At 36.9% G+C, this 14,256-nt stretch overlaps 1 protein-coding gene across 1 annotated transcript in view; it reads left to right on the top strand.

Moving 5' to 3' along the window:
- GYS2 (glycogen synthase 2) overlaps positions 1-14,256 on the top strand; it is a gene marked incomplete at both ends in the record, with an annotated part of 60,165 nt that overhangs the window by 40,988 nt on the left and 4,921 nt on the right. The window contains 2 exons of the mRNA XM_081310394.1: positions 9,736-9,862; positions 13,943-14,038. Coding sequence (XP_081166520.1) covers positions 9,736-9,862; positions 13,943-14,038 — 223 coding nt within the window. The remainder of the gene's footprint in view (positions 1-9,735; positions 9,863-13,942; positions 14,039-14,256) is intronic.

The raw sequence follows: 14,256 nt of genomic DNA, 5'->3' as shown, positions 1-14,256 counted from the left end.
CCAGCCTATGTTGCTTTATTGGAGAGTTTAAGCCATTCACATTCAGAGTTACTATTGATATATGGTTTGTACTTCCATCCATGTTTGATTATTTATCCTTTTTTAAAAAAAAATTTAGTTTGTTTCTCCATGATTAGCTTTCCCCCCTGCCCTCTGTCTTTACCGAGGCACTTCCCACTGATGGTTTTGGTTATTGTTTTTCATTTCTTCCTCGTGTAGTGTTTTGCTCAAAATGCTTTGCAATGCTGGTTTTCTGGCTGCAAATTCTTTTAACTTTTGTTTATCATGAAAGATTTTTATTTCGTTGTCATACCTGAAGCTTAATTTTGCTGGATACAGAATTCTTGGTTGGCATCCATTGTCTTTCAGTGTTTGAAATACATTGTTCCATGACCTTCTTGCTTTCAGTGTCTGTGATGAAAAATCCATTGTTAACCTTATTGGTTTACCCCTGAATGTAATCTGTCTCCTTTCTCTTGTAGCTTTTAATATTTTCTCTTTGTTCTGTATATTGGATATCTTCATAACGATGTGTCTTGGCATTTGTCTACTGTGATTTTGTGTGCTCGGTGTCCTGTATGCATCTTCAATTTGTATATCTGTTTCCTTTTTTATTTCTGGAAAGTTTTCTGTAATTATTTCATTCAGCAGGTTACTCATTCCCTTGGTTTGAATCTCTGTACCTTCTATCCCGATGACTCGTACGTTTGGTTTTTTTATGTTATCCCAAAACTCTTGGATGTTTTTCTCGTGATTTTTTACCAGCCTTTCTGAGTTGGCTAGACTCTTTTCCAGATGATATATTTTGTCTTCATTATCTGACGTTCTGGCTTCTACTTGCTCCACTCTGTTAGTGATACTCTCAATTGAGTTTTTAATTTGGTTTATCGTTTCCTTCATTTCTAGAATTATTGTTTGATTATTTTTTATAATCTCTATCTCCTGATAAAGATGCTTAACTTCTTCTTTTATCTGTTTATGTAATTCATTCTCAATGTGTTCTTTCGCTGCTTGAATTTGCTGTCTTGTATCCTCTTTAAGGTTCCATTCCATCTGTCTAAGGTGTTCCTTGAGTTCTTTATATGACCATTTTTCTGATGACTCTAGGTCCTCCTGAATATTTAGGCTGTCCTGCATTGTTTGTACTCCTTTTCTTCCTTGCTTTTTGAAGCTGCTCATGTTACTTCTTGTTCTGTTTGACTGCTGAGTTACTGTTTACTCCTATAAATTTATTTGATGCTTGGGAGGAAAGGTATTAGAAGGGAAGGGAAGAAGTCACTAAAGAGAATGAGAGTAAGCAGGTAGAATTTAAGGAAGGGGGGATAAGATAATTGAAAAGAAATGAAAAGACAAAAGAAGAAAAAAGTAGGAAATACAAAAAGAAAAAAATTTTAAAAAATAAAAAAAATTAAAATTAAAATTAGAAGAAAAAAATTTTAAAAAAAATTGTAAAAAAAATTTAAAAAAAACAAGAAAGAAAAATGAAAATGAAAGAAAACCCAAATCAAAAAAAAGAGAAAAGAAAAAAGAAAAAGAAAAAAAAACTAATAAATGCAGTCTTAGAGTTTGATTAACTTCTTTTCCAGTAGGTGGCGCTGTGCCCACCAGGCCAAGTTTCTCCTGTCAATACACGGGAACCAATCACTGTGCAGGAGCTCCTCCCAGACTGGGCGAGTCTCCAATCCTGAGTGCCTAGGGCCTCCTCTTGTGTCTAGTCACTTCCCACTTTTCCTCTAGCCAGGCCCCTCTCACGGGTGCCACTCACCACAATATTGGCTACACGCCAGGTCTGCTGCTCCCGGGAGCCCTGTTTTCATGAACGACTGGGCACACTCTTCCAGTTTGCCATTCCCTCAGACCCTAAGTTTGTAGAGCTTGGGGCTGAGAATCCTTAGCGAATTTTACTTGCCCTCCGGTAGCCACGCCCCCGGTAGCTGGTGCAAGAGACCTCAGCTGTCAGCACTGGTGGGAGCGGTAGTTCCGCGCCGCGGGTCCCGTGCCACCTCTGATTCCCTAGGTCTGGCTATCGTGCTCATGGGAGAGCTGGGAGGGGCCCTTACGGGAGAGCTGAGAGGGGCCCTTAAGGTTTCCCCGATGTGTGGAGAGGTAAGGCTAGGGAATTACACACCTGTAGCCGCAGGTTTCAATGAAGTTATCTCCTCCTCCGCAGTCTGATGACATCAGTTCTCTGCCATGGTGGTATCGCTTGCAAATGGCGACAGTTCGTTTCCCTTTGCCGGGTGACCAATGCAACGGGTGGGTCCTTACCGTCTCTCCCAAGCCCTGTTTCAAACCTGTGGCCACTACCTATGAAGGCTCAGTTGGCATTTACCTTCTTAGGATCAGAAGGGCTGACCAGTTGTTTCAGCCGGATGGATTAGTGCTGAGTCACAGCTGTTTGTCTGCGGGAAGCAGGCGAACGGGAGCTTGAATTCAGCCTATCCGGGCTCAGTGTGTGTTCTGAGAGGCCCAGACTGTTCGCCCCAGATCCACGTCAGCTCAGCATTGCCTAGTGATCCTGAGCAAACAGATTTAGGTTGTTTACGACTCCTTATGCCTGCACAGCTGAAGAGGTCAGAGACTTGATCTCTCCGCGCCCACCGCCATGTTGGAATCCTTATTATCTCTTTCTGAAACACCTTTATTGTAATCATTTAACAGTTTCTTTGGGAGCAAAACTGAAAGTTTTCTCTTCCTTACACCTTCTCCTAACACACATTCCTCTACACTCAGGGAACAATTGCTTCCTTGTCTGCATCCCATGACACTTTATATCTACTGTTACTGTAGAAATCATCACGTTAAGTTATGTGTATATTTTAGAAATATATGTGTCCTCTGCCCCAGAAACACTGTTTGAGGCAGTGATCAGTTCCCATTTGTATTGTCTCCATTTGGGTCCTCTCTGAAGCTTATGCCAAGGCAGGATTAGATACACAGAAGAATTACTGGAGGAAATGCCTGTGAAGGATAAAGGGGCTGAAAAGGAGAGAAGGCCAGGAGATGCAGGCCAGACCCCCATGAATGGAGACCAGGAAGAAGGAAACAGGAAGACCACAGAAGACAGCCCAGTTCTAAAATTAGCTTAGCCTTTCTTTCCTTCTCTTTCTTTTCTCTTTTCTCTCTCCCTTTCTTTCTTCTTTTCATAAAGGAAAGTTAAATGCATTTAGTGAAAAACTAGAATTAACACATTAGTTAGCAAATATGCCAAAACTACACACAGCAGCAGCAGCACTTATGATGACTCACAAAGGGGGACAGCGTGGTAGGACCACTCAATGTGGTTTGTCAGTTAATGAAACTAAAACTGCACACACGTACACGTATGAACACAAAAATTAAAACAAAAGTGATTTTCAAGGACACAATCTACAACCAACACAAAATGAGAATTATTTAGAATTATTTTTTCTTAATACAAAAGATGATTAGTGTGTGTGTGTGTGTGTGTGTGTGTGTGTGTGTGCATGTCAAATGATATTCTGTTGAGTTATTTAAAATATGTTCTCATTAGTATGTACAACTTTTTCCTGACTTTAGCAACCTTTCTTTTCTGTTTCAACTTCCTGTACACCTTCCAATTACCAAAACAGTTTCAGAATGGCAGACATCTGGGTGCCTTCTTCTATGAGCAGTTTAAAAGGGATTCCTATTAATAGCAATAGGGATTTCCCAAGCAGAAGTTGCCCATTAAAGTAATCACCTGTTGGGAATAAATGGGTTGGCAGCAGCACCGATCTCTACCAGTTTATAGGCTAATAGCAGCTGCTGTAATAGACCCAGAAGCTGCAGGCAGATGGGGCTGTCAGTCAAGATCCCTGGGGCCAGGATCTCTTGAAGGAAACCTGAGCTGTATTTCCAGGGCTGCCATATTTAGAAAGAAAGCCACATCCTCTCTGACTTGCAATTCCTGCCACTTTTTCAACTTATGAGTTTACTTATCTGTGTGTACCTCAGTGTTCTCATCTGTAAAATGATAGTAAAATAATCACTTATGCCTAGAATTGTGAAGGTTAAATAGAAAGTAAGTTCTACATTTAGCACAGTACCTGGCACACAGTAAATGCATATAACTATTTGCTGGAAAATGGATGGAACTGGAGACTATGTTACATGAAATTATCCAGACTTGGAAAATCAAGGGTTGAATGTTTTCTCTCATGTGTGGAAGCTAGAAAGGAATAAAAAGAATAGAAAAGGATCTCACAAAAACAGGGAGAAGGAAGGGATCAAAGGGAGGAAGTTACTGGGCAACGAAATCTACCAAATTGTGCTGTTCACATGTGAATATACTGTAATGAATCCCATTTTTATGTATGATGATGATGATGATGATGATGATGATAACAACAATAATGGAAGGGAGATCAGTAGACTAGGATTGTGAGAAGGGTGGGAAAGGGAAGGTATTAGGGAATTAGATTAATCAAATTATGTTAATACAGTACAAATATGGCATAATGAACCCCACTATTATTTATAATTATAATGTACCAATAAAAATAAATACATTTTAAAAAATAAAAAGAAATAAGTACTTATCCAAGTACTTAGTAGATGATAGGTAATAATTTTTATAAGAGAAATATGAACAGTTTGGTGAGTAGAAAAAAGTAGTTTTGTCTTTGACTCCAGGATTTGTTAAGATATTTTATAAAAGTTTTGACACATTAGCTGGTCTTGACCAACAAGCAGTTTCTTGTGCAGACAGAAAGAAGGGCAGTCCAGGCAGAGGAAAAAGTAGATGGAAAGGCACAGAGATATAAAAGCACATAGTTTATGTAGGGTGAATGGAAATGGACATTTGTCTCATACAAATTATTTTTATGCAGTTAAACTCATGAATATATCTTTTTTCATGAATATTTTGAGATGTACACTTATTATTATCATGAAGCAACCACAAACCCAAATTAAAGTATAGCAACTTCCTGATATTTAGTATATATTCAAAGCACTGAGAGAAACTTCTGTCCATTCAGCATTAGGTATTTAATTTTATTAAGAGAATTCTCTAAAAACTTGACAATAACTTAGGCTTGTGTTAATATAAGTACCTGTTGGTAACCTGCACATAGAACTCTATAGATTGGATCTTAGTGTTCAGAGTGGATTAAATTTTTGATATTAAGTACAGAAAACATTGAAGATTATTTTGAATTTAAATATGTTCATCTTCTGTCCTGCCTCGGCAATATTCTACTGTGGGAAAAGTCCAGACTTCAGGTCTCAGGGCTATGCAGGTACCCTGCGAAATTAAATGAACTTCCTGAAACTTTACTTTCTTCTTGGATAAATAAAGAATCAGATAAGTTTTCTTTTGCTTTTTCCTACTAACCTAGGGCCTGCTGTGATCCAGGTATGCTGCTGGCATTGTTGGTATACAAGCTTTCATTGAATCCGATTACCTGACCTCTGGAATCCCTTCCTCAGCCCTGGGCTTCTGCAGTTAGATGTTTTATGGCTCAGAGCAGCTGCTTCCTTATTTTAGTTGTGCATCATTCTGTTTGACTAGGAGAAAAATGAATGAGAGGTGATGTTTTCGTGTTCTAAGATGAGCTTCGGAGAGTAATTTTCCTGAGCTTAGAAATTCTAAGATAAGTACAATGTTTTTCTTGTTCTTGGCAAAAGGAGAACAAGGGGTTGTTGATTTGGTGACTACACAGATGCAGTATCTGCATCATTTGTATTTTATTTTATTTTATTTTTTTAGTGCAGTACTTTGCACATTATAGGAACTCAAATCATGTTTTAGGAAGGAAAATGTTTTATCTTACTTTGCCATTTTGTAATACTTGTGATTGAACGAACTGCCAACTTTATTGGCTTTGGATATTTTACAGTTTTATTTCTTCTTAAGTTTAACTTATTCCTATGATCTACTGAGATATGACTAATGGTTGTAATGTCCTTGCAGATCAATGAGTTAAAACTCTTCATTAAAGTGAATACTTCAGACTATTTTTCATTTTAATTCTTCTCATATGATGAGATTGTAAAACAGTAAAATCAATTTAATATGATTTAATAATGCAATAGCCCTTGTTATGTCCTAGTTTCTTATAAAATTAGAATCATGAAAATGTCTATTCTACCCATCTTACAATGTTGCTAAGATTAAATGAGGTAATATATGTGGAAATCACTCATAATATGTAAAGTGATATGCAAATGTTGTTATGATTATTGTTACTTATTCAAATTAGGGCTTTTCTTTAAAGTGATCTCTTTGGAAGAATATATATTTATTCCAGGAAGAAAAACTGAAATCTTGTTTTTTTGTGCTCTGCCTTTAGATCTCTTTCCATCTCCTTCCAGGACAATTCAGTTCTAAAGCTATTGGGTTGGGCGACACAAGGCAGGTGTCTGCACTTGAGTGAGAAGCATGCCACCATGTTAGTTCAGAGAAAGGCAGGAGGCCCCAAGCAGGATGAGGAAAGTTCCCACGACAGAGAGCAGCCTGGAGCAATAGCAGAGACGGATGTGAATGGGGAGGACATCTATGCATGGAGGAAGTTGCAGGAGTAATATGAATTACAAAGAAAGAGTATGATCCAAGAAATGATAAATTAATGATAATGGAAGCCAGGGATAGTGTGTGTGTGTGTGTGTGTGTGTGTGTGTGTGTGTGTGTGTGTATTCCTTATCCCAGCCCACTGGGGGTGTGGGCAGAGTGACAAGCCAATAACAATGAACATACCTAGCACTTAGGTTTGGGGTTCTAAATACCATTCTTCACTGAAAGGAATTAGTGTTCCATGGAGAAACGGCTGAATTTAGGTACAGGGAAAGCCGAGAGATAATCTAATAATGGTAACTGAAGATTATATTAAATATGAGAAATAGGAGCATTCATTCATACAGGTAGCAAATTAAATAGCTGTTCAAGTCACAAAATTCCAATTATAACTGTGCTTTCTTGCTGCCTTTCAGAACTTTACAGGCAGTGTTGTTCATACCAATTGTTCATACCAGTGCACAAAAGTCCATTGTTATACTTTCAGAAATATTGTGAGCCAGTTTGAAATATAGCTGTCATTAAATCTTATGTAAATTTATAAGTAAATAAATAAATTATACTAAAGAGAAAGGTAATGCTTACAATTCAGCAAATCTTTATTGTTTGCTACATGTTATTATTGCCTATGCTTTGAGGTTATTTATGCCTATCCTATTCATTTGACCCAAGTACTCGATAAGGATGTGCTACTGTTCTCCCCCCCTCCAAGTTCACAGACATCACACTGTTAGCATGAAGTTGACCATCAGGGGATTATTTGTTTTGTTTTGATTTGTTTTATTTTGAGACAGACTCTTGCTAAATTGCTCAGGTTGGCCTCGAATTTGTGATTCTCCTTTCTCAGCCTCCCGAGTCACTGGGATTACAAGCATGCATCATTGTCCCCAGCACATGGGAGTATCTGTAGAGTGAAAATAGGCAAAAACTACAAATCACAGATTGATTTATTTGTGCATTCGGGGCTGAGGATGTTACTCAGTGGTAGAGTGCCTACCTGGCATTTGTGAGAACCTGAATTTGATCCCAAGTACTGCAAAAAGAAAAAAAAATGTGTATTGACCTCTGGATTTAAGAAAGTGATTTGAAAATATTAATAATGCAAAAGAAACTTAGAAACATGTTTTGTTCTGTAGCCATTATGTTGTTAATGACACAAAATATTTTCTCCATATTAAAAATCTAATATTCAATATGTTTAATAAGAATTGTGATGCATTCCACTGTCATGTATTTAAAAAATAAAAGCAATTAAAAATAAAAATACATAAAAATCTAATATCCAAATTAACAAAGAAGTCAATTGTCACACTGATGAATCTATGAAATTCTGATAAACATCTCTATCTTTCACTTTTACTCATTAACAAAGGGAATCAACATTTAGGCCAGAACTACATTCAGTCAATTGAAGCTATAAACTGATTAGCAAAGATTTTGGCATTTTGTGAGAACTAATTGACTATACAGAATTTACAATAAGGAGGGGCTAGGGTTGTGGCTCAGGGGTAGAGCGCTCACTTAGCTCATGGGAGGCTCTGGGTTTGATCCTCAGCACCACATAAAAATAATTAAATAAACAAAGGTATTGTGTCCAACTACAATTTAAAAAAATAAATATTAAAGAAAAAGAATTTGCAATAAAGAGTATTATAGGGCTGGGGATGTGGCTCAAGCGGTAGCGCACTTGCCTGACATGCGTGCGGCCCGGGTTCGATCCTCAGCACCACATACAAACAAAGATGTTGTGTCCGCCGAAATTAAAATTCTCTCTCTCTCTCTCTCTCTCTCTCTCTCTCTCTCTCTCTAAAAAACAAACAAACAAAAAAGAGTATTATATACATATACATTTTAACAGACTTCATTTTTTTAGAGCTATTTTAGGTCACAGCAAAATTAAGAGGGTTTCTATTTACCGCCTGCCCTCAGGTATGAACAGCCTGCCCATTATCAACATCCTTCACCCTAGAGGTACATTTGTTACCATGAACCTACATTGGCACAACATTATCACAGGACACCAAGATTCACTCTTGGTGTTGTACATTCTGTGGATTCTGACGAATGAATATAATGACATGTATTCATTAGTACAGTCTGGTATAGAATAGTTTCACCGCTCTTTGCTCTGCCTGTCCATTTCTCCCTTCTCCCTAACCCCTGTCAACCACTGATCTTTTTAAGTTCTTCATAGTTTTGTGTGTTCCAGAAAGTCATATAGTTGAAGCAATACACATTGTATCCTTTTCAGATTGGCTCCTTTTACTCAGTAACATGCATTTAAAGTCTCTATGTCTTCATGACTCAATAGCTTAACTCTTTTCAGTACTGAATTATAGCCCATTGTTTGCACGTATTATAATTAAGTCATCCATTCACCTACTGAAGGACATCTTGGTTGCATCTAAGTGTGGGCAATTATGTATAAAGCTGATATAAACACCTGTGTGCAGGTTTTCATATGTACATTTTTTATTATTTGAAAATTGTATGCTATACATCACCTGTATGATTAGAATTTATAATAAACATATCAAATAGACATTTATACTCTGGTTTCTCAGTTTGTAGATGCCAGCATACCACTGCAAACAGGCCACGGTAAACATGTTGCCTTTTACTCTGAGTGAAAAGAGATTTTGAGCAGGGGAGTGACTGACATTTTTAAAGGGTCACTTCCATTGTTCTGTTGAGTAGGGACCTTGTGGGGAAAAAAGCAAGAAGACATAGTAGGAAGTAGTTGCCTCCAAGTGAGAGAGTATGGTGGCTTGGGTGAGATCCTCTTGTATGATCTGATCTGGATAGGATCCTTGCCCATGGAACATGTGAGAATGGTCTGTTACATAGCTCCCCTCTTTCCTACTTGAGTTACGAATAAATTGATAAATAAGACAGAATCAGTGATTGCAGAAACAAATATAAATCAGGGCTAGATTGGAGGATATGTAGTTTAGGGTGAGAGTAAAAGTAAGCATGCCAACTCCCTAGCCTGCCATCTGAGCCCTGAAACCAGAGGAGGCATTATACAGAGTGGAGAGGGGAGGAAAAAACATCTAGGCTCTTTGCTTTTCCTTTTTTCTTATCTCTTTCTTCCCTCTTCCTCTGGACATAAAACATAGGGTTCTATGGAAATAACCAAATTGTTGGAGATATTTTGTTGTTTCTTAATTGTCCTCTTTTTCTCACTTGAGTTTTCCTTTTTTTTTTTTTTTTTTTAGGTGATTTTACACCCAGAGTTTCTATCCTCCACCAGCCCCTTGTTACCCATGGATTATGAAGAGTTTGTCCGAGGTTGTCATCTTGGAGTTTTTCCATCATACTATGAACCCTGGGGTTATACTCCAGGTACGTGACATATACAGATTGTAGAATGTTTGGATTTTTTATTATTATTTTATGTGTATGCATATAATATTAAAGTTGATATGTAATTTCTACTAAGGTCTTGATGTTTCAGTTTGTTTTAAAAATGATTTTAATTGGATCTATCTCAGTGGTCAATTTTATGCTTTGTAGATCCTGATTTAAGAAAAAGGACAAAGATTATGTAAGTATAACATGATATGGTTGGTCATACTTTTATGGCTATTTGAATTATTGGTTCATTGCAATCCAAAGAAAAAGAAGGTTTTATATAGATTACTCATCCTCTTCACTAATATGAAGGAGAAATTGCAAGTAGAGTTAATGTGATAAATAATATTCTAGTAATATAGTTCTCTGAACTTATTTAAGAAGAATATGTTTTGTAAAATTAAGGGATGCATTCAATCTGTATTAGGTAACAGTCACATTGTTGAAGAAAAAAGTAGTAAAGAAAAAAGTGCACAGGGAAAAATCTTCACATTCCTTCCTCTTTAAAAAACAAATGAAGAGGGCTGGGGTTAAGGCCCTGGGTTCAATCCTCAGCACCACATAAAAAATAAGCAATTAAATAAAATAAAGGTATTGTGTCTGACTACAACTAAAAAATGAATATTAAAAAATGAAGAAACAACAAGCAAAAAAAAGAAGAAGAAGAAGAAATAAAATTCAATGGCAGGGATTGTCACCAATGGCATTATCCCGTTGAGAATCTCCTCCCACTCCTGTTTTTTTATGTTGTTGTTGTTGTTTGTTTGTTTTGTTTTGTTTGACAGATGGTGGATTGTCAGATCTGCTATTTGTTTTTCCTTTCTGGTCTCTAATAACAGGATTATTGTTAGCACCAGGTTTGTAAGTCAGTGGTAGAACTTGTGATCAGCATGCACAAGGCCCTGGGTTCAATCCCCAGCATCACAAAAAAAAAAAATTGAATAAATAATAAAAGGGAAATAAAATTTTGAAAGATACTGCAAAAAATAAATAATGACTTTCTTGTCTCCGATTGGTAATCACAGATATTCTTCCTGATTTAGATACGATTCTTTTAATAATTTTAGAAGATGAAGTTCAGAAAAAATATTTATAATTAAGAGAATAAATGTTGCTTTTTGCATCTCAATGCCATCACTGACGTAAAGCTCCAGTAGCTGAGGGCAGCACAGGCCAAGGTAAAGGGAAGAACAGGCTGATTATGAAAGAGAAGAACTTTTCTAATATTTGCATTCTTATCCCAGAATTTAAACATAGAATTTAAAATTCTGTAGTAACACCTTGTAATTCTTATAACAGAAATGACATGAGAGTTCTGCATCTGTCAATAAGGTCTCTTCTATTGCTTGAGGTTCTACTATGGATAATTTCCTTACAGCTGGAAAAACATTAAAATGTTTTGAAAAATTAGACAAAGGATTACTACTTCTTGAAACATGACGTAAAATTTTTATTTTTCTAACTCCTCTGATTATCTCTCTTATAGTTCTAAAAATTGTTATTGGCACAGTTCCAATTTTGTGAAGTGGTAACTTTATGAAATGTCCACATAATATCTTAGCTTGTTTCTTTCATAGAACATTTAATGAAATATTTTACTGATGAACTTAACACTTTGTTATTGCTTCTGTTATTTCTAATAAGAAATGCAATTTACACCAGGCATAATGGCGCATACCTGTAATCCCAGCGGCTCATGAAGTTGAGGCAGGAGGATCTCAAATTCAAAACTAGCCTCAGCAAAAGCAAGGGGTTATGCAACTCAGTGAGACCCTGTCTCTAAACAAAAGAGAAAATAGGATTGGCAATGTGGTACGGTAGTCGAGTGCCCCTGAGTTCAATCCCCAGTGGTAACCCCACCCCCCAAACAGAAATGCAAGTTACTATCGGAAGTATCACAGATAGAAGAAGAGTAAAAGGCAAATGCACGAATGAACAAAGATATATGGGGAAACCATTTGTGTTGGGTGAAGAGAATGTTATATCACTAACAGTTGTCTTTCCACCAGAATGTTATTTTATAGAACCAGGGCAAACTTATAGTTTCCTAGATATAGGAAACTATATCTAATGTTGTCAGATAAAGGCCACAGATGATGTTATAAAAGATATGTAGATGGGGAAAGGAATTTGTGGAATACTCCAGAGTAAATGAGTCCAGTCTGTCTTTTAAATTAACCAAAAGGATTTGGTCACTGCTCACCTAATCTATAGTTAAAGAAACAAGACTTTGGTGGTATAAATTTAGCAATCACATATTAGATAAATCTAATTTATTTTTAGAATAATCTTATGTGATATTGGGTCTAATTTATTCCAAAATGCATTCATTAAAGACTGCTCTAATGAATACAAACACTTATTTAATTTTTAACTTATTTTTTCCACATTTTTATTTTTAATTTTTTTAGTTGTTAATGGACCTTTATTTCATTTATTTTTATGTGGTGCTGAGAATAGAACCCAGTGCCTCACAAATGCGAGGCAAGCGCTTTAACACTGAGCTCCAACCCCATCCCTTTTCCACATTTTTATTGGTGCATTGTAGTTGTGCATATTGATAGGATTTGTTGTTATATATTTATACATGCACACAATAGAACAATGTAACTTGGCCAATATCACTCCCTAGCGTTTTCCCCTTCCTTTCCTGCTTCCCGCCACTTGGTCCCTTTCCTCTACTGATCTCCCTTTGATTTTTATGAGATCCATCTTCACCTTCGTTTTCCTTTTTCCTCTCTAGCTTTCCCATATGAGAGAAAACATACCACCCTTATGCTTCTGAGTTTCTTATTTCACTTAAAATGATGGTCTCTAGTTCCATCCATTTTCCTATGAATGCCATAATTTCATTCTTTATGGCTGAATAAAACTCCATTGTGTATATATCCTTTATCCATTTCTCTGTTGATGAACACCTAAGCTGGTTCCATGGTTTGGTTATTGTGAACTGTGCTACTATAAACATGGATGTGCATATATCACTGTAGTAAGATGCCTTTAATTGTTCAGGGTAAATACCAAGGAATGATATAACTGGGTCATAGGGTGGTTCCATCCCTAGTCTTTTGAGGAGCCTTTATACTGATTTCCATAGTGGTTGTACTAATTTACAGTCCCACCAACAGTGTAAAAGAAGCACTTATTTTATTTAATTTATTCAATGAACAGATATTGAGTTTGCATGGTTACCTGGCAATTTACTATTAGGTGTTATAATGGTATTCAATTTAAAAAAGAAGGATCTGTGAGTTTCCATGGGTATATAAGATTTTTCTCTGGTGAGAAGTTTCAGAATTTTCATCAGGTTTTCAAAGGGATTGGCAATATCTAAGCACTTTTTTCCCCTTCATCATCCCCCCAAATCAGAGAACCCCTTGTGCTCTTTCTAGCCAGGAGGAAATACTTGCACAGCAGGAGATGAAACTGCTGCCTTAACTTCATGGGTCATGGGGAGATCCCTTTGTTATCAATAGTAACTCCATAATGAAATATAGATTCCTTGTTAGAAATTCAGACATTCTGGAAGGCAGTAGAGTGTTAAAGATATAGAAGATAAAATATATTCTGGGAAACAGATTTTGATCAAAAAGTGATGGAGGACTGAAAGAGATCATGGGTTCACCAAACACTTAAGAAAGTGAAAGGAGTTTGTGCAAAGAAGACTAAATGAAAGGAGAAGCAGATTGTATTTGAAGCATATTTATTCTATCCCATAAACTTGACAAGTAGAGTCAGGAGTTTACAATGGAGCAAACAAGCAAAACCAGGGGTACTTAGAGAGGCAGTGGAGCATACATTCAGAACAAGAACTCTGGAGCTGGATGCCTGGCTTCAAGTCTCAGCTAGACCATGTGTCCTGGCTTTGAGAAGGGGGACAAGTTACTTAACCTTCATGGGTTGATGAGATGATTAAATGATTAATAATGCAGGTGAAGAGCTTAGTACCATGTCCGACACAAAGTGAACATTGCTTTTACTAGACCACCTAGGGCTTTTTCCTCCTCTGCATGCATATAGAAGGTAGGAGCCAGTTGGAAGTCAATGGATTCCTTTGTTTTCTCCTGGCAGCTGAATGCACCGTGATGGGTATCCCCAGTGTGACCACAAACCTCTCTGGCTTTGGTTGTTTCATGCAGGAGCACGTGGCTGATCCTACTGCTTATGGTGAGGTTTTTCATCCTTAATCTAATCCTGGGAGGACTGACCTCTAACCACATAGAGCGCAGGGTCTTAACGGAACCTAAGTCTAATGTTGTTTTGATAATTAAACTGATGTTTATACTTCTTTCATAATTAAAAACAGATTCAATTATGTGATCCATAAATAAGAATGCTATTATCAGTAACTATATTTCCCAAAAGAGAAACTGCATAAGGACTGC

Source organism: Spermophilus citellus (assembly GCF_964194105.1).
Source record: "Spermophilus citellus genome assembly, chromosome: 10".
Taxonomy (NCBI): Eukaryota; Metazoa; Chordata; class Mammalia; order Rodentia; family Sciuridae; genus Spermophilus; species Spermophilus citellus.
The sequence above is the reverse complement of the archived record's forward strand: the minus strand, read 5'-3'. Positions and strand labels throughout refer to the sequence as shown.